Source organism: Phoenix dactylifera, chromosome 11 (assembly GCF_051530095.1).
Source record: "Phoenix dactylifera cultivar Ajwa chromosome 11, Ajwa_hap1_PhDact_Kaust_v1.1, whole genome shotgun sequence".
Lineage (NCBI taxonomy): Eukaryota > Viridiplantae > Streptophyta > Magnoliopsida > Arecales > Arecaceae > Phoenix > Phoenix dactylifera.
This window is the reverse complement of record NC_143200.1, coordinates 28,388,295-28,413,951: the sequence shown is the minus strand read 5'-3', so window position 1 is coordinate 28,413,951 and position 25,657 is coordinate 28,388,295. Positions and strand designations below refer to the sequence as shown.

Here is a 25,657-nt window from a genome sequence, read left to right as displayed (position 1 = left end):
CGAACAACGTTAGTTTGCCATTTCAAATGATAAAAATGCCCTCTTCTTCTTTTTTTTGAGCATATTCAAATATCTTTTTGGGATTTGTGCAGGCAGATGAATAATCCAGATCATTCACATAGTTGCTTTGAGATCCGTGCAGATGGATGAATATTACTGATTATCCATAAATTACTTTGATATCTATGCAACGAATGAATAATCCAGATCATCTATGCGATTCCTTTGGGATCTCTGTTAGTGGATGAATAATCATGTTTATCCGTCGATCGCTTTGAGATTTATGTGGGCGGATGAGTAATCTAGATCATCTATTCGATCATCTACCGGTTGCTTTGAGATCTGTGCGGAGTGGATGGATGATCTGAATCATCCACATGACTGTTTTGAGATTTATGCAGACCGCATCCCTAACCATTTGGGAAGTAAGGCTCGAAGCGATTGAACAAGGAGATCTCTCCCTCTCCCCACTCTTCTCTTCTCCACATTTGTTCACCCATCGTGTTGACGTCGCAAATCAAGCGAATGTGATGAACGACCAGATAGATGTACTTGAATCTAGAGGACGATGGAGGAGAGGAAGGAGCGAACCATTCTCTCTCTATCCCTTTTTCTTTTTGGAGTGATCAAGATTGTCCTACCGACGATCTCATTGGAATTCCAGATCTAGATCTTTCCTCTTCGGTTAGACTCTTTGTGGGGCTATTTCTGGGAGGCCGTTGGTCATGCTTTGATCGGAGGAGTACCAGCTTATCGTCGCAGGCTGCAACATCAAGGAGAAGTCCTTCCCTATCTCCTGGCCGTCATCGTCGAGGGAGGGAGTGGATTCTTCACCCAGGCCCATATGGCCCTCTCTCATTGTGCCCTATATGGATGAATCCGAGTTATCCATACAGTTTTGAGATATGTGCAAGTGGATGAATAATTTAGATCATCCATATGGTCGCTTTGAGATCTATACAGAAATGAATAATCTGGATCATCCATGCAATCACTTTGAGATTTATGCATGCAGATGAATAATTCAGATTATCTACTGGTTGCTTTGAGATCAATGCAAGTGGATGGATAATCTTGACCATACATTGGTTGCTTTGAATACGTGCAGATGGACGAATGATCGTGGTCATTCACGGATCGCTTTGAGATCCATGCTTGTGGATGAATAAAAAAGTTTGGAGCACTTTGAGATCTGTGCATTGGGTGATCCAACTATTTCTTAAATTATGACTTTATTTGAAAAAATATCGATAAGAATGGTATTTTAGTGAAATACTAGATTTATGATAGGAAGATCAGTTAGGTTACAAGACAATTTTATGCTATCATATGATGGACATATGGCATCATTCTATTGATGAAGATAAATGGTAGAACTAGTTTGGAGCCAGTTGGAAATTAAATTTTTTTAAAATTAAGAAAGTATCTCTCCAATTGACCCTAATTTTAGAGAGGTGTCCCTATATATATATATATTGGAATCTAATCATTTATAGAAGGGCATGGCCTTTTTTTTTGAATGGAAATTAGAAGCACGTTAGTTGGGTCGGTGAGGAGTCCACATTTGAGATAGATGTGGCCGAGCAGCGTACATTTAAAAGAAATCGAAAAGAAGCAAGCAGTTTATTAACAAAGCTGACGAAGTACGTAGGACGCAGGATTCTTTTGTATAAAATTTTTCAAAATAAAAAAGAAAGGATTTCTTTACACCTTTCTCATTTCTCTGTACGCTTGACCTATAGTTATGTAGCATGGAGTCGGCGACAAGCGGTGTAACTGCCACCGTTGTTGGTAGGTAAAAGTATTGGTCGGACCATGCTGTTGGACCAGTTCAGCCAAAAACAAAAACACCCCATTACAAAAAAATAAATAATATAAAATATATTTTTTTTCGCACCAACTCAGCCCTAAACTTGGTCTAACTAAAAATTTCTTGGTTAGTAGAAGCCTTAAATTAGGGTTGAAATCAGATCAGATACTAGCATATTCATATCAATATTTATTTTATTTTACAAATATAGATATGGATACGGATGTTAGTTGGATACAAAAATTTATATCTATATTTATTTTAAACGAATATATATACAAATTAGATACCGAAAGTATGGATACCAATATGGATAAAAAATAGATGATTAAATTTTATGACCACAAAATCAAAGATATTATTAAGTGGATGATAAATTAAATTAATAGTATATTAATATAGTCATTTTTTAATGTTCACAAGTGTTATATAAAATTAAATAAGATTATAAATAAATTAAATATTGAGATGTAGATCAAATAATTATTTATCTATATTTATATTTATTTTTTATAAATATAAATATGAATATAAATATTAAACGGATGCTAAAATTTCTATCCCGATCCGCCTCCACCGTTATCTTACAATGTTACCCGGAGCTTTAATGCCCCGGATTGACACATGAGAGAATCTAGGATTCCCCTCCCAACTAGATGGACCACTGCCACGTGTCCGTAAGCTGTAGTAAAGTAAGACCGAACTAGCCAACTTGGGCCTGATCCCATGTAGTCCCCACATATCAATGGGTGGTTCTATATACACCCCCCCTATTGCTCAGGACACCCCCCAAAAATTAAAAAAAAATTAAATACTCTCTACACCCCCCCATTTGCTAAGGACACCCCTAAAAAATTAAAAATTCCTAAATTACCCCCCACCCTCCCCACCCCCTCACCTAAATTGCTCTCTACACCCCCCAAACCCCCCCCCACCCCGCTCTTCCCCTCCAAAACACCTCGCCAACGCCCAAAACCTCCCGTTCCCCCTTCTCCCTCTCGTCGCCGGCATTCTCCCGATCTCCGACCACCTCGCCGGCTTCTCCCGGAACCACCTCGCCGGCTTCTCCCGAAATTTTTTTTTTTCACGGTTCGTGCTCCGTTCGGCACTGGATCGCCGAACAAAAGGCTTCTGTTCGGCTGAACAGTGCCGGACAGAAGCCTTCTGTTCGGCACTGTGCAGCCGAACAGATCTGTTCGGTTGAGGGTTGCCGAACAGAAGGCTTCTGTTCGGCACTGTTCAGCCGAACAGAAGCCTTTTGTTCGGCGATCCAGTGCCGAACGGAGCACGAACCGTGAAAAAAAAAATTTTGGGAGAAGCCGGCGAGGTGGTTCCGGGAGAAGCCGGCGAGGTGGTCGGAGATCGGGAGAATGCCGGCGACGAGAGGGAGAAGGGGGAATGGGGGAGGAGGGGTTTAAGGGGGGTTTGAGGGGTGTTTTTTTTTTTTCTTTTCAAAACGAAACGGAGGAGGAGGAGGAGGAGGAGGAGGAGGAGGAGGAGGAGGGGGGGGGGGGTGTATGAGAAAATTTCAAGGGCAATATGGTAATTACACTAAAGGTTAGTTTGGGTTTTTTCTTTTTGGTTTTTGGGGGGTGTCCTGAGCAATAGGGGGGGTGTATATAGAACTACCCCATATCAATGGGTCGGTGGAATCTTGGGTGTTTTTAGGGGAGTGCGAAATAAGTAATTCTCATTCACTAGAGACAGTGCTCTGGTCAAATCTGTGGCTTAGTATACGGGATGTCAGGAGGCTTGCATCTTCTTCGAGCATTATTTTCAGAAGTTTGGACTCTTTTTATGCCAATTTTCTTTGAAGCTTCTAGTCTGTTTGCGTTCTTTTTGCCTGGTGGATGCGAGAAAGCTCACAGCTGAACTCCCCTTTTCATTTCCCTTGCTGAATCTCCAAGGTTTGCGAGTAGATTTGATCCAAATAGGAGGACCAATTCGAGGGGATATTGCTTCTTTAGTATCTGGATCCAAAGATGCCATCTTTTATCCATATTTCAAATACTTCTGGAAGATTTGAGCTAAGTTTCAACGAAAGATCTCCTTTTTCTGCATAGATTTCAAGTTCTTCGAGGAAATCCGGACAAAGAAGAGAAGCATTGGTTTTCAAATGGGTTCCCCAGGGGCTTCTCAGGTTTCTGAGGATAAGGAGGGTGTGGAGGAGACAACTGGACTCACCGCAGGGGCTCCAAAGGAAAAGGAAGCTATCGAAGTGGAGCAGCGGGGCCGGGCTTTGCGATGGTCCCCTTTCAGCTGGTTCAGAATGCTTGCCGACGAGATGCATTGGAGCTTTGTGTTCGGCGTCGTCACCGTGAATGGAATCAGCCAAGGCTTGGGCGGCGCCATTTGGAAAGTGGCCTCGGATTACTACTGGAAGGATGTTCAGAAAGTGCAGCCATCGGCTGCTCAGGTCTATCATGGGATAACTTCCCTCCCCTGGATTGTCAAGCCTCTGTGGGGTCTTCTCACTGATGTTCTTCCTCTAGCTGGGTATCGGAGGCGGCCATATCTTATTCTCGCAGGCAAGCAACTGAACCCCAGAATGATGTTTTCTTTCTTTTATACAATTAAGAGATTAGTTCATGTAAATTTAACAAGGAATAATTTCATGGCCTTCATCATCCTTCCGCTGCCTTAGTTCTTGTGCAAGAAGCTACTCATGTAATCTAAGTTCAGGAAAAATGATTAGGACTGCGCTCCTATCAAGAATCTAAGGAGGCTGCTCCTAGGGAAATCTGATTTGCTGAGATCATATCGGGTTCTAGGTTTGTGAGTAAACTCCCTTATCTTGTTGAGGAATAAAACACCTTCAAATTTCAGACCAAGAGCCTCTTCCCAAATAGAGGAGCTGAACTACAGTTCAGCTTACCGGAGTTTAGCAATGTTGGATTCAACTCTCTGTTTGTGCTTGATGAGTTCTTCAATGCATGTCTTATAATATCTGGAATTACAGAGCTAGTCCTTGCTTTTGTTGAAGTATATTTCTCTGCTTGTTTTTTGTCATCTTCGTTCACCACTCTGCTAGTCTTGTCATCTTGATTACCACCGTTACCATCTGTGTCCTCAGATCACTGTTATGGAGTTATTATCCTGCCATCCTTTTCTGATTGTTCGCAGTTGATTCTGAATTGTTATGTTGCTCCTTCCCTGCCCTTTTGGGTCTTAATTTGTGAATCCAATCTCAGTGCTTCATGTGTGCTTCCAACTGCTTTAAATGGGCCTTTAGGATTATGAGGAACAGCAACCTTGAGTGTGCTGGCAATGTATCAAAACATACTTGGCACAATGGGAGGTCAAATTTTCCCAATAGAATTCACCTAGTTGAGAACATATGAAGCATGTGGATTCAAATTTGCTCTTTGGAGAAGGTGGTGGTGAACATGCAGCATGAGTATAAATTTCCGCTATTTTCTCTCTTTGCTTGCAAATTATTAGAGGCTGGGGTTTGCATTTTGAGATTTCTCTTTTGCTAGTAGTGTGGGAAAGAAGCTTGCTAGATAAGTTAATCATTGATCTATAAACTTGTTAGTATAGATTTAATTCAATCTTAATATTATTCTAAAACTTGTTAGTATTGATCAGTAAACTTGAATGTAACAATTCATATTCTATTTTGGCTAAACTGATCTTTGTGTCCCATATGCACCTAAATGTAAATGATTTCGTATCTGATCTAAATTAACATCATGTGCAAATTCTTCGGTTCTTTAAGTTTTAATTCTTTTCATCATGTATAGGATATTTGTACTCCTCATGTTTAATGTACTAACTTGTAAATTAGCAAAATAGAAGAATGAGCTTGGCAGTTGTCACCCTTCTCCAATCTCTCTATATTGTTAGTATCTTTTCCCCTTTTCTTACATTTTGGGTCAATGTATTTTTTTTTTCCCGCGATCTTAGCATGATTTGGTGATTGTTCTTTAATTTCTTAGTTTCCATTACAATCGTAAAATTTGTTTTCGTTCAAAACATCTTCCTGCCTTTTATATGATATGGAATAATATGGACTGAATATCTCTTGGTGAATACAGGTCTTGTGGGAGCGATCTCTATGCTTACGCTTTCTCTGCACGACAATTTGCATGTTGTGTTTGCTTTGATGGCCATGACTGCAGGAAGTGCTGGGGTGGCAATAGCAGATGTGACTATAGATGCCTGTGTTGCACAAAACAGTATAAATCACCCTGCACTTGCTGCTGACATGCAAAGCTTATGTGAATTAAGTTTATCCATTGGAAGCCTTCTGGGGTTCTCTATCAGTGGCTTACTTGTTCATGCAATTAGTTCTCAGGTTTGCTCCTGATTTCATCCCTATTTAAACTGGTACTGAAATTTTATGGCTGCAATTGTAAGTGTCAGGTTAGGGCAATTTGATTACCATTGCCACTTTTCACTTATCTATTTCCAACCATGCATTACACATTCGAGGTCTTCCTATTGAGTTTATTTTTGCTGATTATACACCTCCTTTTTTTCCTAAAGGGGGTACTTGGCTTGATAAGTATCCCTTTTGCACTGGTATTTTCAGTTGGAATAGTGCTAAAGGAGATGCATACACCAAACATTCCTTACAGGCAGGTGAGATGAGTTTTTTAGCCTTGGATCTTATGATATAGTTCATTTTTGCATCTTGGCACAATTGAGAATTTAAGACCCTTCTGACTTCAGGTATACCAGAAATTTTTGCAAGCCAGCCAAACTATGTGGACAACTTTAAGATGCCCTGATGTATGGAGGCCATGTTTATACATGTACTTGTCACTTTCCCTAAGCTTAAACATCCAAGAAGGAATGTTCTATTGGTACACAGATTCAACTTCAGGACCATCTTTCTCTCAGGTATTTTCTAACATTTTGACTGTTGGAACATCCAGGGTTTAATTGAGGCAACTTCTTCCTCAAAATTTACAAAGCTCTCAATGCAGGGAACAATTGGCTTCATTTTTTCTGTTGGTTCGGCGGGTTCTATACTTGGGGTTTTGCTCTACCAAAATGTTCTGAAGGATTATCCATTCCGTGGCTTGCTTTTCTGGAGTCAGTTGCTTTCTAGTTTATCAGGAATGCTAGATTTGATTTTGGTACTTCGTCTAAACCTGAAGGTTGGGATGCCTGATTATTTATTTGTTGTGATTGATGAGTGTGTTTCTCAAATGGTTGGCCGGCTCAAGTGGATGCCGCTTCTAGTACTTAGCTCCAAACTCTGCCCCCTGGGAATTGAAGGCACTTTTTTTGCTTTGCTTATGTCTATTGATAATACTGGTTTGCTCACATCATCATGGGCCGGTGGCCTACTGCTTCACATGCTTAAGGTTACTCGAGCAGAATTCAGTAATCTCTGGGCTGCTATATTGATTAGGAGCATAATGAGAGCATTACCATTAGCTATTTTATGTCTAGTTCCTAAAAGTGATCCGAGTTCCACTAGTCTTCCTGCTGACATGCTTACTGGAAATGATAAGATGGAAGCTCATGAAGTAGAAGTAGATGATGTCGAGCTTGTCTCACTTGTTGACAAAAGCTGATGGCAGAGCAGAAGAATTACCCATCTATCATATTTGCAATATGCTTGATATTTTGATTCCATCAAAAGTTTTCCCCTATAGGCTATAGCACTCAATCGAGCTCAGTCGCAAATGACAAGGATGAGATGCTTCTTGTAGAATCGGTGGTGACATATAGTAAAGCAGAGTAAAGAAAGCCTGCTGGTATTCAACTTCCTTGTTTTTACTAAGATATTGTGCTTTTATTTTTGTATTCGATTCCTTTATATACTGTCGAGTTAAAAACACCCATGCTAGTTAATTCAAGGCATATTTTTTTCTACGGTATATATCATTCTACATATGCAGGTTGAATGTGATCATCAAACTACAGGTTATAAGGCTTCAAATATCTCACGTTGGTTGCTGTTTGGTCGTGCCTGAAATATTATACATTCCGGTAGGGAGATATATATATTCGTGCGGATCAGTATATCTCCAGGATATATATGGCCTGATTTAAACATAATTGGAAAGGCCAAAAAGTAATATAGAATACTGAAACAAAACTATAATTAAAAAAATCATGTGGTGCATGTTATAGTTCTACTTTATGGCCGGGCCTCTCTTCTTGATCATCATATTTAGAGGTTATCTTTGATACACTCTCTAATTTTTCTGCAAGGTTAAGGTAGTTTTCTAGCCAAAGATTTTGCCACCTTCTATAAATTCTTGTAGCCCAGAGAACATACATTAGGCCAAAAAAAAAAAGGGTTTGAACTACAAGGTTTGGATTTTATTTTCACACAAATTAGTGAGAGCTGCAGGATGACTGCTAAATGTGATATTCTTCTAAGCAACATGCTCATGGATATGCTGTATTTCTGCAGGTAAGATTATTTGGCGGAACTTAATTTTCTTCTGGGATCATTGAATGAAAAACATGAACTTGTGACACGCTCTGGAATCCCATTTTCTTGTCATCTTGTCAATGTTTCATGCCACGCAATACCGACATCCTTTTCTAGCTCGTATACATTCCTTTTCCCTTTATCTAATGCGATGGTTATACGAATATCAGTTTGTGTCTTTTGCTTTCAGCATGAGAAACTGCACTCCTGGTTGGTTTCATCTAATAATGTTTAAGTGGAGTTGTTGGTCATTTTAGCATGCTACTCATGGTTGCTTTAATCCTCTTACATCTCTCCTCTTTTCCTGTAGATAAGATTCCGATATTAGAAGAAAAGGATAAACCGGACGTGGGTACCAGAGTACATTGACTTCTTTTGGTTACAGTGCTACATAAACTAAAGTTACATAGTATTTACGATTAAATTTACTGATGCAGAAAATTGGAGACGTGTTGAGGTGCACTTATGGAATATATCTGTTAATATAATCTGCTTAAAAAATGCATGCAGTATGGAATATAGAACTTTAAATAAAGCGTACGTAGGAGGCTAAAGATGCAGATCAATCACATCGAAGCTTTGCATGCATTTCAGTAAAAAGAAGGGTCCCAACTCAGAAGGAAGGAGAAAGAACTATAAAAGCGTATACCATTAATTGCATGTAAAATATCCAATGTCAGATTAAACTACCCAATGGTTGCTTCATTAAAAGCTTGATCTCTGTGGCAAACATTTTCGATAAGTGCTGTTATTTTCTCACTGCAACTCTTGCAAAGCCAACAATCACCTTCTACAGCAGCGATAGTAAGAATAACAATAAGGTGGCCAAGTGAGCTGATCGATGAGGGATGTTGTGCTGCCTACCACCATTTTGGAGCTTCATGGATGAAGTACAGCTGAGACTTTAGGTACCACACAAAGCATATACTAATTAGATTATTAAGAGAAGGCAGTTGCTTTATTGCTACCGGAAACGCCTGGAATGTCTTTCTAATATATTTTTTCAAGTTGATCTGTGTTCGCTTTGGGTAGCAATCAAAGGGATATACATTTGACCAAAAAAAATCAAAGGGATATACATCGGATGGGTTAACAATATGTAAAGAACAAGAAACAAAACAAATACTGAAGGCATGTTTATCAGGCACGAGTAATGATTGCATTCTGTAGTTTTTTTTTTTTGATGAAAACGGCAATTCATGTAGCTCTAACGTGAGTTCTATAGTATTTCGAAGTAACCTTGATAGCATTTGACCAAAAATGTGAAACAAAGACTTAGTTTTATAAGCTTACATGCAAACTAATTAATATATGTTATGCTTGAGCATGAAGCACGATTAATTTGATTATTTTAGAAGAAGAACTGAAACATCAAAGGGGTGACACAATGATTTTTAGACCTTCATTTGCTAACCGATCACCAGCAAAATTAGCCTCATCAACTAGTTTTTCCGAAACATCACATAAATGAACTACATCAACGGCAAGCTAATTTCTTAATTCATTGCAAAGCACAAATCCAGCACCTGCTGCATAAAATCCATTCTTAATCAATCCATGTTAAATAATGCATAAAAAAGGCCGTATGAAAGTTGCCTTCAAATATCAAAGTCCGTCATGTATGGCAGGTCAGCACAAGATGAAAACTAAGTTTCTACAAATCATACTTAAAACGAGATTAGGAATTTATATCAACTACAGGACTAATGGAATTAGCTGAAATCCAACTTAAACTTTTTAGGTAAGTAATCAAGGATTGATCTATCTTACTTAATTTAAGTGCTAAATCCTTCTCGACAATCTATATATTTACCAAAAAAAATTGCACATATGTCATGATGCTTATCAAAATCAGATATATATGATGATCGTGTATTTTTTAGTTGAGCCAAAAAAAATCATGTATACTCAACATATTACCAAATTTGATATTTTTATTTAGATATTTAATTATATCTACCGCACAATCTTCTTCTATTTAAAGGCCTTTTATCTGTTTATTCTTCCCTCATCGCTTTCAACTCCGGTTTCTCCTTCTTGATTTTAGCTCTTTTGCGCTCAAAAGACGGCGACAGCAGTCATGTCGGAGAACGACGATTTCTTGGATCTTATGTTGGAGAGCGAGGATTTCTTGGATGAGGAGCATGGCCCGCTCCAACAGAGACCCAAGACCGACGCACCCTCGCAACACCTGGCACAAGACAACTCTGCCCTTGGGCAGCAACTGGTAGAATACTTTATTCAACGTTTTTTTTATTTCGAATAATCAGAATATTTGGCCGTGAGAGATTTTGAGATCTTGAATCATGTTATTAAATTACATGCTCTTTTTTCTCTCTCTCTCTCTCTCTCTGTTCAGAACATCTTTCTTAAAACAGGTGACATAACTTTTGAGCTAAGAATAAAAATTCTTCTCAGTTTCTTTTACAATTAAGGTTTTAATTTTTTTTTAAAAGAGAAATATCTAGGAAGGAGAAACCAATCATAGTTTCGGTTTTTGCTAAGTTTAATGGTATGATATTATAACCTTCTTGTTGATCTTTTGTTCATATTTTTTTGTTATATATATTTAGGGTTGGGATCCAATGGCTTGGAGTTGATATTGGTTGTTTTGTTGCAGGTTGGTGGACCTGGCCCGTTAGGTCTTCATCTTTCGACGACCAAATCTTTTGAGGAAATAGTTAACGTGACACTTTCTCAAGCGAACTCAAGCACCATGGGCATCTCAAGTAGAGAAACTGCTGACAGTGGGATAAAGAGAAATATGACGTCTGCCGATGTTTCTGGCGCTACTAGAAAGGAGAAAGCTTCAGAATTTCATGCTACCCGTTTAAGAATCGGGACTTGGGAGGTAAAAAAGAATTTGACTCTAAAGCTTAACGTATTGAATATTCAATGGAATTGATGCAATAAAACTGCTACTGAACCTTACTTTTTCTGAATTATAGTTTTTTTTTCTGTTATTGTGAGAAGTCTGCAATTGATTAGGTAGAGTAAAATACTAATCGTTCTAAATTGCCACCGGTTGGAGCATATGAAAGAATACAAACTCAAGATTTATGTAATAATATTGGAGATACCGGTAAGGATCGTGATATCGGATTCTCTCGGTCAAGATCAAAGAATTATTTTTTTAAAAAAAAAAACAAGATTACAGACATTCTGGCCAAGATGAGAGCATAACTAATTTTTCTCTTTGTCATTAGTTAAAACTTTTATGTACTTTGTATGTTTACAAGTAGTCCTTCATCAACGTGGATGAAGAGTTGTCATGCGGCTAACTAAAATGCACTTGTGAACAGCGTGTATCAAGATATGGAGGCGATTTAGTGGCGAAGTGCTACTTTCAAAAACAAAAACTTATTTGGGAGTTTCTTGAAGGTGGTCTGAAGAGCAAGATTGAAATCTCATGGTCATATATTAAAAGTCTGAAGGTAACTTACCCTGAAAATGGGGATGGATCTCTGGAAATAGAGGTAATGTTATATAAGCATCTAGAGAATATGGTTTTTAATAGCATAATGTTTCCGTTCCCTTAACCAAGCTTTTTGCTTGTTTTGTTCAGTTATCTAAGACACCTCTTTTCTACAAAGGGATTAATCCTCAGCCTAGAAAACATACCTTTCTATGGATTTTACTGGCTTGCAGACAAGCATACACAGGTAAAATTTAATGCTTCAAGTATCAACCATTTAATTAATGCATAAAGCTAATGATCTATCTTGAAATTGAAAATTTTAATATAAATTATTTATTAATATGTTTATGCATGTATTGGTGCATTATAATAGGGCATGGTGGCCATAGGTAAAGAACCTTTTAGAATTTGGTTGGTGCTAATTTGAATAAAGACAAGTAATATCTACTCTTAACACGCTTCATTTGTTCTCTCTTCCAATATTGTGTACTTCCAATAGGAAGTGAATGGCCTAATGTTTTGTATAACACGTATCAACTTTTTTCTTGCACCAGGCACTTTCTGGAGTATCCGCAAGGCTCATTAAGAAAGCATATGGACAAGATTTTCCGATGCGATCCACGTTTATATTTGGTGAGTCAACAACCAGAAGATGAATCGGAATCTGCATACTTTGAACCTCAATACTCTGTTTTTGCTGATCAACTTCAAGCTAAAGATCATGTCTTTGACAATATGAAGAATAGTTCTTGTTCGCCTTGTGCTACTTCATCATCGTCCATGAAGAGCAAAGTACCGGTTTCTCTTGCGAGTACTTCACAGGAAACTCCACCAAGCAGAGGTAAGACCATACCAGCAGCTCTTGGCATATATATATATGATGCTGAAACAGTATAAATTATCTGAACAGCTAGCCATGCTTTCTTGAATCCTTAAAAAGAAAACTCTGAATGCTTTTCCTTTCTATTATTCATTCATCTTGAATGGGTTATGACAATTGACTGGTCTGAGTCTCTTGGAATGCATATGCTGTCTGGTCATCTTAATCCAAGCTTAATTCTTGAATGAGTGGTGTTGTTATTGGGTCTGAATTTACCATAGCGTCACTGATACAGATGTTTATTAAGCTGTCAAGAATCAATTACTATACATGGGGCATTCTTGTTTATTTTATATAGGAACTTGATGAAGGACACTAATACATTTATCTTGCCTAGATATTGCACCAACATATTCAACGACCAACTATAACATGACATACCACCATTATCTACATTAGGTTTTAGTACAGGTGAACAGTTCGACGTCGATGATTCTTTTGCCTTTGCCCCTTTCATTTCTAGGCAACAATTCATGATCACAAGCAACAATTTGTCGACTCGTACCTGAATTTTGGACTCATGTACATGCACTCATTGCTTTTCGTATTGGATTTTGATACCCAAGTTATCATGCGATCTATATTTCGTCAATAACAGACAGTTATCTAAATATACTATCATTCGGACTACTGCATGTCAGGTTTGCTTGCAGTGTACCGCGTTACATACATATTCTGTAATCTAGATCATAGGGAGCTCCATATTGTTCTGGCAGTTCTTTCTTGTGTACTAGGCTTGCTTGCAGTATTTTTCATCAGGTTGCTTAATATGTAAAGTTTCTGCCTGTGATGTTATGCTGTTTCCTATTTCTTATTTATTTTTCAAAACATCAGTTGTTGCTTCAGGAATGGGATCTCAAGCATGGCAAGAACATACCATCAGTGCCGGTGCCGCTGAGGAGTTGAAGGAACCTAATTGGCGGGATCAGTTGGAAGTGCCTGGCCTTGAAGAAGATTCCATGTTCATGAGCGATTCGGCAAACGACAGAGAAAGTTGCATTTTTGAGAAGATGACTTCAGGCATTCCATCAACATCCGGTAACACTCAACTGGAGACTACATCCCAGCATCTTTTCATGGACTTTGGTGAACCTGGGGGCAGCATGGTAATGGAAGATGGACCTGCCACCATCTCGAGACACGATTCCCTTGATGAATTTCTGATGCAACTTAATTCCTCGCATTGCTTCGCTGCCAGACTTGCTCGATTCCTGGGAAGCTTAGTGTAAAAAATTAGTGTGTAGGCTGTGTAGCTGTTGGATAATAAATTTGATTTTTAAGGTGATGTGGCATCCAACTAGTATCTTAGTTAGAGAGTCAAAGTCAAGTCAAATCAAGGTCAAAAAGATGCAAGACCAAGGATCACAAAAGTCATCATGAGTTATAAAAGGTTAAGAGTCATAAATTGTAGAATGTGAACAAGAGTTATGAGTTATATAAGATTTTAGAGTTATAGGTCATGCATATATCAAGAGTCATGAGTTAGAAATATTAAGGGTCAAAAGTTATGAATTACATGTAAGAATTTTTAGAGTCACATGAAGTCATTATAAACATCCATTTGTAAGGGAGGAGTTGAATGAAAATTAGTCTTCTTTCAAACTTTGTTCTTGAGAGTTTCTATCACTTTTTTCTTGAATGTTCTTCCTCATTTTCCAACGATAGCTTCTTAGACGCCGTGGAAGTGTTGGATTTTAAATACATAATGAAATAGTTCATTTGATGACATCCAAATCTTTGTAGGGTTTACAAGAATCCATATACGCATTGAATTATTATTATACAGGTACAATCCGAAAGAATTACAGAATGAAGGGATGCAACCACTATCACATACGAGAGGAGATACCCATCTCCAAGCGATGCTAGGAAGTGAAACATACACAGAGACGTATACACATTAAATGGGAACAACACCTTGTATTTCGGGACGAAGGGTATGGGGGCATCAAGGATTGGCGGGAGCAGCCACTTCCTCTTCCACAGCTTGGGTCTCCTCTTCGAGCATGTTCATTAACATGGAAACTTGCTCCTGAAGCATGGCATTTTCCCTCTCCACCTCCATCCGTTTGCTCCGTTCCTGCAGGAGCTGAACTTGGAGGTGCTCGACGCATCGTGCATCCTCTTCCAACTGCTCGTTGAGCCCATCGATCTCCCTGTCCTGTTTCACCCATTTCGCCATCAGCAAGAGATGGGAGAACTGAGAGCTACTTCTGGTTAGCTCCCATTGCCAACCGAAAACAACAACAACAAAAAAAAGTCACCAAACCTTTCTGTTCATCTCTTGAACGGCGATCCTTCGCATGCTCTCGACGACATCAACATTCACGAGCTTCCGTTTCTTGCCAACCAACCATCCCTTGGGGTACGATGTGGAGTCGAAGTCCGGTGGGGGAAGCAGGACTTCCGCCGGGGTTCGGCGGCCGCCGAACCAACCCTTGGCGGGCTCCAGTGGCTCGAAGAGAGCTCTGCGGCGTCCGGATAACATGGCGTTCGTCGCCTCCTTTGGGCGATCATCTGATGTGGGTGGCGACGCAGCTTCCATCTTTGCCGGTTCCTCGGGTTGATTGGTGGGTGGTTTGAGGTTCTCTTCCTTGAGTGCATTTTCCAAGCTCCGGCCACCGGCTGGAAATAAGATTGACGATCATGCATGCGTATATATTCAAACCGATTCAATCTAATCCAATATTCCATATACGTCTATACATATAATTTTTTATTTTTTTAATTTTTTATATAAAATAGAATATCAATCCAATAAATCAAACCAAAATAGACTGATGTCAAAATTTTTTTTTTGTAGATGAACGATTTAATTCTGACTTCCATTTTAGAAAACCAGTTTAAACCGGTTCGGATTTAGATTTAGCACCAAACCAATTAGATCCAAATCATGCACATCCCTTCTTAAAATAATAATAATAATAATTTATATCCTATCCAACATGCACCATATGATTTATTATTATAAAAATAAATGGATATGATTAGTGAAGTGCATGGCCAGATGGTGCATCAGCTGTGATTCTTGACGTGCATGGCCACATAATGCATACAATATAGAATATAATTTCTCAAAGTTGATAAGATATTTTAGTCTTGATTTATTAAATTCAACAACTCTAAGGTGGGGGTTCACCTAAGGTTGTTGTTGGATGGGGCGAGGAATTAATGAGGGGATTAATTAATACGTCCTGGTGTAACTAGCTGGAAGGGCTGCAGCTTGAGGAGTCGGACCCGTTCACAAACCCTCGACTCCAATGATTCTGCGCCATTCATCTCATATCCACTTAACAACCATGGTCTTTACTCTTGAGCGTCAATAACAACTAAAAAATAATTAAAACATACTTACTTCTTACAACACCCAAAATGGCTAATTATTACCTTAATAATGCAATAGGCTTCTTTTTGGGCAATTAAACTTGAGGGCTAAATTATCGTACAAAGATGGATGAATAGCTGCTAGCTCTTCTTCGTCGTCTCCACCCATTATGATTCCACCAATAGTATCATGAATAAATAAATAAATAAATGAGAGCTGTCCATCTTTAAAATAGATGATTTGGCAACTGTACGTAATAGTACGGTACTGTATGGTGCAAAAGTTGCACGACAAGGGAAAGAAACTCGGTGAAATTTTGTTGACGTGCAACTTGTTTGACTTAAATTTACAAAGCAACAGGCAGAATTTCATTCAGAAATTCAAATTTCTCTTTGGCCGATTTGCGGAAAATAAATTATTAGAAAATAAGGAAACGGCAGAATGGAACCGACGAGCAAAAGAAGAAACCGAGCCGCTGCCGGTTAAGCAACCGTAAAGAAAACTGGCGTGGCGACGCACGGAAGCCACGGACCGGCATTTACCGGTCAGCAGCCTCAACACCTCGGATCCCAATTTTTCTCAACAATTTTCTCACCCAACCAAATCGAAGAAATAAAATAAAAAAATACCACGAGGAAGGAATCTTAATTCCGATGATTTGTGTATAGAGATTGGAATTGGAATTGGAATAGGAATTGGATTTGGATTTGGAACAGAGTGTCTGATGGCATATACCTGATCTCTTGCGGGAATTCCAGAAGATTCGCGGGGGAGAAGCCGGCGAGAAGCCTTCCATCCTCAGAGAGAGAGGGAGACCCACCGCTGCTCTGCTTCCCTGCTCCTCCTCGCCCTAGAACACAAGGAATAGAGAAGAAAAGAAGGGAAAAAAGAGAGAGAGCACAAGGAAGGGCCAAGGCAAACCTGAGCTTCAGGGATTTTGACGCAGAGATCTCTTTTCTTTCTCTTATCTTTGAGAATCTCTTACTCTCTCCCTCGAGTTCTTTTGGAAAAGGGAAACGGGGTGGGGAGGGAGAGAATTAAAGGAGCTCCTCCTGCTTCCTTTTTGGCTTTATTTTTATTTGGAGGTTTTGGACGCCACTGGTGTGTTTCGCGAGGACATCTTCTTATTCTTTCTTGGTTTTACTTTTATTTGGAGGTTTTGGACGCCACTGGTTGGTGTGTTTCGCGTGGACATCATCGCCGATTAGTTGGATGGAGGGTAAACGATGGAAACACCAAATAAATACGGAGCTTACTCTACCGTAAGTGATATGGTTACTGTTACTGTGGGACCCACTGAGAAATTTAGGACCGCTCAAGGCGAAGAATAACCACCGTGATGATGACCGGTGAAATTTCCAAGAGTTTTGTTAGGACCGGAGAAGGGGGACAAAAAAGAAAGAAAAAAATACATAAAATATCTGTTTAGTTATATAAAATTACAAAAGACCACTTTTTTTTTTTTTTTGGTTAGAAACGGTTTATTTAAATTCTATTGAACTATTTAACCTCTATCTGGTAATCTATCTGGTAAAATATTTAGTTCTTTGGAAACTCCCAACTCTTTATGATTTGTTCAGCATATAACATTAATAAGTGATGCAGTAGAATAAATGTATCCATGATTTGTTTAATTTGTATCTTCAATATTGAAAAAGAAACACCTCGAGGTAAAAATATTTCTTGAGTTTTAAGATTTTATTAAATGAATTAGAAAGCCAACTTAAAATGTCAGTTGGGTACTTCACTTGGTTCTGATACCTTTACCTTTTTGCATTCTTTTCATAACTATCCTCACTTTCTTTTTATAAATCTCACTTTTAATATATTTAACTTTATCAATAATTCTAGATTTCTGCTCTCTAGCTAGCTTTAGCTATATTGGGAGTGAAAAGATATTAGTTGGCTTCTTAAGTTTTTGAAATAGAATTATCAAAAATATAGAATGACATTCCAGAGTTCATCGAGAGTGAAAAGAAAAAACTTCAGTTCCTGCAAAACCAATTCAAGAAAATACTCCATCTACGCAAGTTTAAGGCCATGCAGCTTTTAAATTAGAACAATGGTAGAATCAATTCTACCCTGATATGCAAGCTGTTCGATGGTAAAAGAGTAGATATCATGACTAAGATAATCTTGTAATTAAATGCGAATTACATTCTGCGCCTACTTTACAATCTTATAAAACTACAAGCTCACCTAACGAGCATCCTACACCCTGAATGTGGTCATGAACTAAATTTTCATTAGAAAGTGGTATATTGGTATTAGTAGGTATTAGAAAAATTTGTAAAATTACTTGATATCCATAGGATGCATGCTACTGCAAAATGAAACAAAGTCTCAGAGCTTGATTCCGATCAGCACTTCGTCATACATTCCCTGCTAGGAATACAATAATAGCTTTTCTAGCTAAACATAAGCATGTAATGAACTTGGCTCTGAATTCGTGTAATAGAAGCTTATGCCTGGAGAAATATAGAAACTCCATGGTAACTCAAAACCTGCAGCTGCTTCTTAAGTGCTTTTTAGATATCGGCTTCCTTGCACGCTTTTGAGTCTAGCAACCAAGATCTAGAGCTACAGTTCTCTAAATCGGAATGAGCAACTCTTCCAAGAAAAATGAACAGCTACATTAGGAGATATTCAAGTAAAAGATACTGATGCTAATGAAATAAACCCAGATCATAGATCAAGTTAATACTGACATAAAAGAGGTACTAAATTAGCAGATCATAAAATCTCATTACCATTAACAAATGATGTCAATATAGATGAAGAAAAGCAACGAAAAATAGCAAGATGCATATCAAGCTACTACAGAGACATAGAGGAGGTGCTGATCCCGCAATTTGCTGTTCTTACCTGACAAGAGTAAAATGTTGAGCGCTTATGTTGCACATTATTTGCAGAAACCATTGGTAATTAAGAAGTGGCAATTCCATTGAAGTGCAGATCTACCCCAAGAATCAGTCCATTGATACTACTTCTAGGCTTCTAAGTGAGCGAAGAAGATCAGAGCAAGCGACAGACAATGCTAGAATCGAGACAAACTATAACAGAAGCAAATCAATCATCAAAATTTATAATCATCGAGCTGATATAATATAAATGCATGCTTTCCAAGCGTCATATTAAGCATTATTGGCTAAATTTTTAAGACATTCAGACTTCAAATATGCAACATCTTCAGCATGAAAATACAACAATTGTTCCATGAAGAAGCACTCAAATAACCTTATGTCTGAACTTTGGCACCAGAAAGGCACATGTCTTTAAGAAACAACGAACACACCTGAAGTAGGGGGGGGGAGTGTGCATGATAGGGAGGTGGAGGAGAAGCACAAATGGGCTGCAGGATACGGGAAGCGTTTAAATGCATAAATATATTTTTTTTTGGTGAAAAAATAGGAGGGGAGGGGCAGAACCCCACCCGCATAGCAGTCTTCATTGGGCCCCCCTTCCACCAGAGAATGTTCGATGCGGGTTGCAAGTTTCCGCATGCCCTCCCCAACCCATGGAAACCCCACTGGGCCATCCACGTGTGAGTACGTCACTCCAGCGCCACCTCAGTACTGATTAAAGGAAAGCATATCCACACAAAGCCATTCGGGCATGGAGCATGTGGTCTCCTAATTTAATCGACGCCTGCGCGTTTCGAATCCGAACAACTCAGATGGAATCCAAGTCCCCTTACCACTAGGCTACCACCTTGGTGGCATAAATATTTTTAGAGCATGCTTGATGGCTGACTCCCGAATTGCACCAATCCCATGAAACATTAAAAAATGCTTTGCTTTCTTTCTATATTCAGTTTCAATGTTTTACCTTCCGTTCCCTCTGGCTGGCAGGTGATTATGTGGAACAAAGCATTTCTCCATGATAACATAATCAGGATTAACTGGAATAAAAAACGATATGTAAGCCATCATACACATGCTGGTATATACTATGGATAAAACTTTTAAGACAGATTTCTGCTTGCCTCCGTTCTCACGTATCCTCCAAACGCTTTCACTTATCACTTCATCATATAATTCGAAAACCCATGCTCAAATATATCCTGCTCCTCCTATTTCTATTGTAGAAACACACTTTCCAAATGCCGCTGGTTTTGGTTTTTATTATTATTATGTATTTAGAAAGATACCTTCTTGCTTCTTGCACATTCAATTTTGCAGGGGTATTTTTCAACTATTATTTTATGTTTGATTTCAAGCAACCCAAATCTTTATCTCCCATAAAGAAACTAAACCTTTCCTCCACAATTATACTGCAAACTCCTGATTAAGGAACCAAAGCAAGAGACCTAACAGACCTAATCAGTGTTGCAGATGCTACAAGATGAAAGCATATAAGTTTGGGAATTGGGAAGATGGAGCATCAAAATAGGGTAACTTGAATAATAAATGGGAGAGCCATATGAAAACTGTTGAAACATCTGCCCACAAGAAGGGGTGACCTACCACGATACATTTCTAGTTGTGACATGTCAAACAGGCAATCCGAACCCAATGAGGGAACCTCTGATATCCACAGACTGACCAAGGGCAAGCACTTCAAATTAACAAGACTACACACAATAGAGAACTCTTCTTTTGTAGGATTCAGTAAACAACACTCTATAACATCCACACTTTCTTCAAGTTTTGTAGGTTCTACCATAGCCAACAACGATATTTAACGGGAGGCCAATTTCTTCAGGTGTTGAAATATCCTTTGTTTTATCCACTGCCGGTCATATGGCAGAAAAGCTTGAATTGAGTGATCATACCTGCAGTCAGAACCCACAATCATGTGTAAGTTGGAAAGATCGTGCATGATGATTACAACATGGTATATATTAAATGGTACATGATACATACACCAATGCACTAAGATCGGTCAGGCCATCTATGAAGTTGTAAAGATCAGCGATGTCATATGTGATATTTCCATTTGTGGGATTAAGATCCTTGAGTTTCCTCTCATACAAACCACAGATTCCTGTGCACATCAACAATAATGATCACCACGTAAAGTAATCATGGATCAATGAAGGAAGATCAACAGCTACCTCTTCAAGTATCAGTCAATAAATCATCAAAAATACTTACTCTTGTTTGCAATAATGGGAAGCTCTTAGTTTAAGTAGTTTCACATTTTCTAGTACTACCAACAGATAATTGCTGGTTTCCAAAGCTATGCTGCATGAGGTTTCCATGACACTGATAAATTGGCCACACAAAATCCTAAGTGCGATGCATATATGTTTTATCAACTATTGGCTTTAAAATCATGTCATTAGAAAACTAGTGTAATTGATGTGTTTTTCACTCTCTTGTCAGTCAAAATTATAGGAACAACAACAAATCACACATGGTAGAAATAGAAGGGCCATTCTTGGAGAAGCCACATTTCAAGCTTAGTTCATCTTCACCGAATGTTTAAATTGACGGCCTTTATAACAACAAAATGCCGTTATAACAGTTTCAAAGGCCTTCCATCACATTATACACATACATTATGGACTTTAAAATGATGACTGCTATTTAGCCAATATCCCATCATAACAGCTCATGCAAAGTGGGAATAATTGCTGCTATTTGCCATATTCACTGTTCATCTGCATTAAATAATGTTTTTTCAATTAATTTTTCTTGCCATCTGGAGGAATGATTTTTTATTTTAATGTTGTAAACAGTGACATTATTAAACAACATCTTTACTTTCCTTGTTGTTTCAGGTATTAATGCATTATGACAGCTAATAATCATTTCAAAAACAAATTCAGTTCAGGACACAATGGGCAAATGATGGCTGTCATCCATTATGACAAAATAATGGTTCCAGAGAGGATCTATATCAGCACAATTGGACCCCTTACTCATGCTTCAAGGCGCAATGTTAAAGGCTGCTCTGAGGTAATGCTACATAGGCTGATGACATGCAAGTGAGGTGCATATCTTAATGTCTTTTATTGGAGAAATACACATTCCCTTGATAGATGTCAACATAAATTAAAGGAAGGAAAACTTATCAAAAAAAAATTTAAAAAAAGGAATCTCTCTCTCTAATATACATACACATATGTATACATATATCAAGCCAACTTTCATGCATTTGCATTGAATTTGGGTATAAGTGAAGCTGAATCAAATCTAAGTATATCACCCATATAATTTACCATGATTCATTTTTCCAGCATGATTTGTCTTGCATACCCAATACTTCTAATGTAAGCTATGTAATGGAATATTTACTCTTTTTCTTTCACTATACAAAATTCTCCCCTGCAGACATGTCTTACCATTATATGGTTAAACCATAAACAGCCAGAACTTATCTCAAGGGGAAAGGGGGCAAAAATGTTAATCAATGATCTCTTTACACGGACATAATTCAAATTACCAAAAAAATTAATGGGCACACATCTCATCGGTCATCGGTGAACTGATTTGAGTCCAAAGCCTTGAAAATATAGGTTAAATGGTAAGAATAGTTAGATAATTAGATTCTTTCCCCACCACTTGGTGATTCCATAAGTGAACAAGGACCCCAGGAAAAAAGAAGATTGGAAGCTTTTTTTTTTTTTACCTCAAACAAGAAAGAGGACCCAAAGAACCATCATTAAGAAAGATATACATTCTATTCAAGGCTTTGGACAAAATACCTTCAACTATTTAAAGCACTGGAAACCAGAGTTTTGCTCAACCACTAAGGACACAGACTAGAGTTCACCATGCAGGACATAACCTACAGCATAGGGCTAAAAGCTGCCAAAGATGCAAAAAAATACATGTTTACTCAAAAGCACAATCTCAACCAGAACCATCAGGCCTTTGTGGAACAACAATAACTCAGCTTTATGAACCCTTGTTTGCCACAATAGAATTTGCTGTACAAAACTAAGTGCTACACATTATGTAATCAACTTTTGAGAATATCCAGCAGTCTCTATACACATCCACTCATATTTTTAAATCGCCTGCACAACTTTTCATTAACTGCGAATGAGCAAGGTATCGCTTACTTGCAAAAGGACTTGACCTATTCTGTATGTGATGTAAATTTTTGACATTGACAATGATGTTGAGAGTATAGGAGAACTACTTTTTGTACATCATACTAAATTTGAACCAAAACAAGCAAAAAAATGATGAAATACACAAAATCCATGGGAGCTTATAACAGAAAGTTATTTGTATCCAGACCTAGCATAGCATGCTGAGGGTCTTAGTGCTATTGTCCATAAAACAATTGAAAAAAAAAATCTGATGCAAAGCTTTGTCAGCAATCATAAGATCACAGTGTGAATAATTTATAACATAGCTTATTTATTGAAAATTAAAAACATGGTGTTATTTGAGATACTGATCATGAATACCATCCATAGCTTGACTAATTGAATTATAATCCATAAACGTTCTAGTTGCCCTGTTTTGAGATGTCTGCATTAGAATAATGGTGTGCCTGTTAGCCTGCACAAAGAAAAGCATTCACAATTAGAAAAATGTCATTGGATCAAAACAAAATGCTGAGAGACTCAAAACCAATGAAATAAGAAGCTCACTTAACAACTGTTAAGACTTGAGAAATATGATGCTTCAATCAGAAAAAGGCATGTAAAGGAGATTTTAAAATTATTCATTTGGTTATTTCATAGTAGCAAACCCATTAAGACCTTAATATAGTTAACTTTCAACAATATATGCTATGCACTAAACCAAGGTCTGACGAACCAGCCCTATCGGCCCATACTGGCCAGTTCGAACCGGTCCGGCTTGTAACCGGTATGCCGGAGTAGTGGAAACTGGTATGGGACGGTTCTGTACCAGAGACGAAGAAAACGAAGAGAAAGAGAGAGAGCGTGGGGAAGAGCAGGAGGGAGGAGATCCGTCGCCGCTATCGGAGAGCCGCGGAGGGACGGCGGAGCCTGTGGGGGGGCAGGAGAGCCCACGGGTCCCCTGTTCCCAAATTTAAAAGCTGCGGCCGCGTCCCCTGTTCTGTTTCGAAAGAAACAAGAGACACGGCCGCAGCCTCGGCCTCCGCCATGCCCCTGCAGGCTCCACCCCCCCCCCCCCGGCCTTCGCTGCCCCTCAGCGGCTCTCCGATGGTGGCGACAGATTTTCTCCCTCCCTCTCTTCCCCGCGCTCTCTCTCCTTCTCTTCTTCCCCGGCTCCGGCGGAGAAGAGCGAGCCGGTTCGTACCGGCCAGTTCCGGAACGAACCGGAACCGTACAAGTCCGGTAGACGACTAGTATGCCTACCGGACCCGGTATGGCGAACCTTGCACTAAACATTATATTAGCTTTCAATTACAGAAAAAATAATACTGAATCAAAAAAAATGATCTTTTTAATTATAATCAACACCACCTCCATGAATTTTTATTGACAAAGGGTTTCAATCAACACCACCACAGTCCAAACTACTAGCACATGAGGGCTTCCTATTACATATAGATTTGCTTCTTCGGTGCTTCTGTTTCATAATTTTCCAGAACCTCACTGCTCTGCCAATTCAAGTATCTAGGGGTGTAAGCTTTGCCTTCCGGGATAGACTAAGGTTTAGACTTCTTCTTTATGCTTGGATTAGACTAATGGCTTTAATGCACATGAAAGAATTTCCAGGCCTATTTAGGCATGTCATCAACCTTCAAGAAGGGAAATAAGAAGATAAAGGTGATCTTCTCACTACAAAAGCTTTCCTTTTTGGTGAGTGAACTATATCCGTTACCACAACCTCGAAATTGAATTTTCCAGCTCAAAGTCATTTCACCATCGTCGTATATCTCAAATACAAGCTTTCACATCAGAGAAGCCCATCAAAAAATCTTCTTGCACATGGTTGTCCAAATAACTACTTAATTCGTAAACCTCAAGCACACCTATCCCAAACCCAATACCCAAAATACACTCCAAGATCAAGAAAACCCACACCAGGCGAGTCTCTTATATGTTTATATATCTCTATGATTTCTGTGCTCCGTTCATGCATATGCAATAAACTACTGCAAGCATCCGGAAATCATCCATGATGCACCAACGAATGGACCGGTATCTGGATTTAATTCCCTAGTGCCCAATTTTTGCAATTCGGGCATCAAGATCTCTTCTTTTTACTTTCTTGATACCAAAATCACATTAACAAAACCAAAAATGAAAAAGAATATCTATACCATAAGCGAAAAAAACCTAATTTTCTTGAATTGAGACAAGAGCGAGCAGAGAACACGGAATAACAACACACACGCAAAAAAAAGTCAGAATCCAATCAAGAAAGCGAGAAAAAAAAAAAAGAAACCTAGATTTTTAAGCTAAGACGGCGGAGAATCTAGAGAGGCACGCGAGAGAGAAGAGGGCCGAAAAGGAGAAGGAGAACAGAGCTCACCATGCTTGGATCAGAATCTAATGGGCGAGCGATCGGAGTTGAAGGCGTGTTTGGCTGCAAGAATCCCCCCTCTCGAAGCGATGAAAGATCCTGGAATCGAAGTCGGAGAGAACGGCGTCGGCCGGTGAGAAAAGCGAGAACGGGGAGGGGGTATTTTTGTTATATCATTTAAGGTGGGGGACTCGCCTTGGCGCTGTGCCTTTACGGTGTTGAGCGTCCTGTGAACGCGACCGTGGACGGAACCTGAAGGATTTTTTTCTTTTTCCGTATATATGATTCTGGATTCTCTTGCATGCATCCTGAAAGATTTTTAGGGAAAAAAAAACTTTTACTTTGTATGGATTAGGGAACATGATTGATATAATGAAGTATAAATGAATTTATGCACAAAACTTATTTTGATGTGATGATACCTTTGAGTGTTGTTTGAAGGAAAAATGGATTTTGCCCTTTTGA

The 25,657-nt window shown here is 38.7% G+C and overlaps 4 protein-coding genes across 7 annotated transcripts; 2 read left to right on the top strand and 2 right to left on the bottom strand.

Moving 5' to 3' along the window:
- The first annotated feature begins 3,450 nt into the window (after positions 1–3,450).
- On the top strand, positions 3,451–7,644 carry LOC103710453 (putative folate-biopterin transporter 2). Its single transcript, XM_008796157.6, has 5 exons — positions 3,451–4,338; positions 5,848–6,107; positions 6,299–6,394; positions 6,485–6,655; positions 6,742–7,644. Exons 1-5 carry the CDS (start codon positions 3,927–3,929, stop codon positions 7,336–7,338), a joined length of 1,536 nt encoding a protein of 511 aa, XP_008794379.4. The 5' UTR covers positions 3,451–3,926; the 3' UTR covers positions 7,339–7,644.
- Positions 7,645–10,187: 2,543 nt separating this feature from the next.
- On the top strand, positions 10,188–12,466 carry LOC113462949 (uncharacterized). The gene is made up of 5 exons (XM_089926275.1): positions 10,188–10,434; positions 10,828–11,058; positions 11,510–11,683; positions 11,773–11,869; positions 12,180–12,466. The coding sequence occupies exons 1-5, from the start codon at positions 10,288–10,290 to the stop codon at positions 12,209–12,211; spliced, it is 681 nt and encodes a 226-aa protein (XP_089782401.1). The 5' UTR covers positions 10,188–10,287; the 3' UTR covers positions 12,212–12,466.
- A 591-nt stretch (positions 12,467–13,057) lies between these two features.
- LOC103710451 (protein HEADING DATE REPRESSOR 1-like) lies at positions 13,058–16,948 on the bottom strand. 2 transcript variants are annotated; one of them, XM_089926277.1, is made up of 5 exons: positions 16,752–16,948; positions 16,566–16,680; positions 14,775–15,130; positions 14,423–14,666; positions 13,058–13,716 (listed from the first exon to the last, which is right to left on the bottom strand). In XM_089926277.1, the coding sequence occupies exons 2-4, from the start codon at positions 16,624–16,626 to the stop codon at positions 14,454–14,456; spliced, it is 630 nt and encodes a 209-aa protein (XP_089782403.1). In that variant the 5' UTR covers positions 16,627–16,680; positions 16,752–16,948; the 3' UTR covers positions 13,058–13,716; positions 14,423–14,453. The 2 variants fall into 2 exon arrangements, with proteins under 2 accessions (XP_089782403.1, XP_089782402.1); XM_089926276.1 differs by lacking the exon at positions 13,058–13,716 and having other exon boundaries at positions 14,251–14,666.
- Positions 16,949–17,283: 335 nt separating this feature from the next.
- LOC103710450 (enhancer of rudimentary homolog) lies at positions 17,284–25,395 on the bottom strand. Of its 3 annotated transcripts, XR_015971547.1 has the most exons (6): positions 25,202–25,376; positions 23,197–23,290; positions 20,696–20,816; positions 20,297–20,604; positions 18,696–18,867; positions 18,111–18,440 (listed from the first exon to the last, which is right to left on the bottom strand). XR_015971547.1 is itself a non-coding variant. In XM_026805941.3 (4 exons), exons 1-4 carry the CDS (start codon positions 25,202–25,204, stop codon positions 20,511–20,513), a joined length of 312 nt encoding a protein of 103 aa, XP_026661742.2. In that variant the 5' UTR covers positions 25,205–25,395; the 3' UTR covers positions 20,207–20,510. The 3 variants fall into 3 exon arrangements, 1 of the variants encoding a protein (XP_026661742.2); XR_015971546.2 differs by having other exon boundaries at positions 17,284–18,867; XM_026805941.3 differs by lacking the exons at positions 18,111–18,440; positions 18,696–18,867 and having other exon boundaries at positions 20,207–20,604; positions 25,202–25,395.
- Positions 25,396–25,657: the final 262 nt, after the last annotated feature.

Bases quoted from the DNA above. Each gene is read 5' to 3' on its own strand.
- LOC103710453 (XM_008796157.6), top strand. From the start codon at position 3,927: ATGGGTTCCCCAGGGGCTTCTCAGGTTTCTGAGGATAAGGAGGGTGTG. The intron at 6,395-6,484 runs GTGAGATGAGTT...TTCTGACTTCAG, and splicing joins CAAACATTCCTTACAGGCAG to GTATACCAGAAATTTTTGCA. The intron at 6,656-6,741 runs GTATTTTCTAAC...CTCTCAATGCAG, and splicing joins CAGGACCATCTTTCTCTCAG to GGAACAATTGGCTTCATTTT.
- LOC113462949 (XM_089926275.1), top strand. From the start codon at position 10,288: ATGTCGGAGAACGACGATTTCTTGGATCTTATGTTGGAGAGCGAGGAT. The intron at 11,059-11,509 runs GTAAAAAAGAAT...ACTTGTGAACAG, and splicing joins TAAGAATCGGGACTTGGGAG to CGTGTATCAAGATATGGAGG. The intron at 11,870-12,179 runs GTAAAATTTAAT...TTCTTGCACCAG, and splicing joins TTGCAGACAAGCATACACAG to GCACTTTCTGGAGTATCCGC.
- LOC103710451 (XM_089926277.1), bottom strand. From the start codon at position 16,626: ATGGAAGGCTTCTCGCCGGCTTCTCCCCCGCGAATCTTCTGGAATTCC. The intron at 15,131-16,565 runs GTATATGCCATC...TCTTATTTCCAG, and splicing joins GAATTCCCGCAAGAGATCAG to CCGGTGGCCGGAGCTTGGAA. The intron at 14,667-14,774 runs GTTTGGTGACTT...TGGGTGAAACAG, and splicing joins TTCAAGAGATGAACAGAAAG to GACAGGGAGATCGATGGGCT.
- LOC103710450 (XM_026805941.3), bottom strand. The intron at 20,817-23,196 runs GTATTCATGATC...TGATGTGCACAG, and splicing joins AATTAGTCAAGCTATGGATG to GAATCTGTGGTTTGTATGAG. The intron at 20,605-20,695 runs GTATGTATCATG...TTCTGACTGCAG, and splicing joins ACCGATCTTAGTGCATTGGT to GTATGATCACTCAATTCAAG.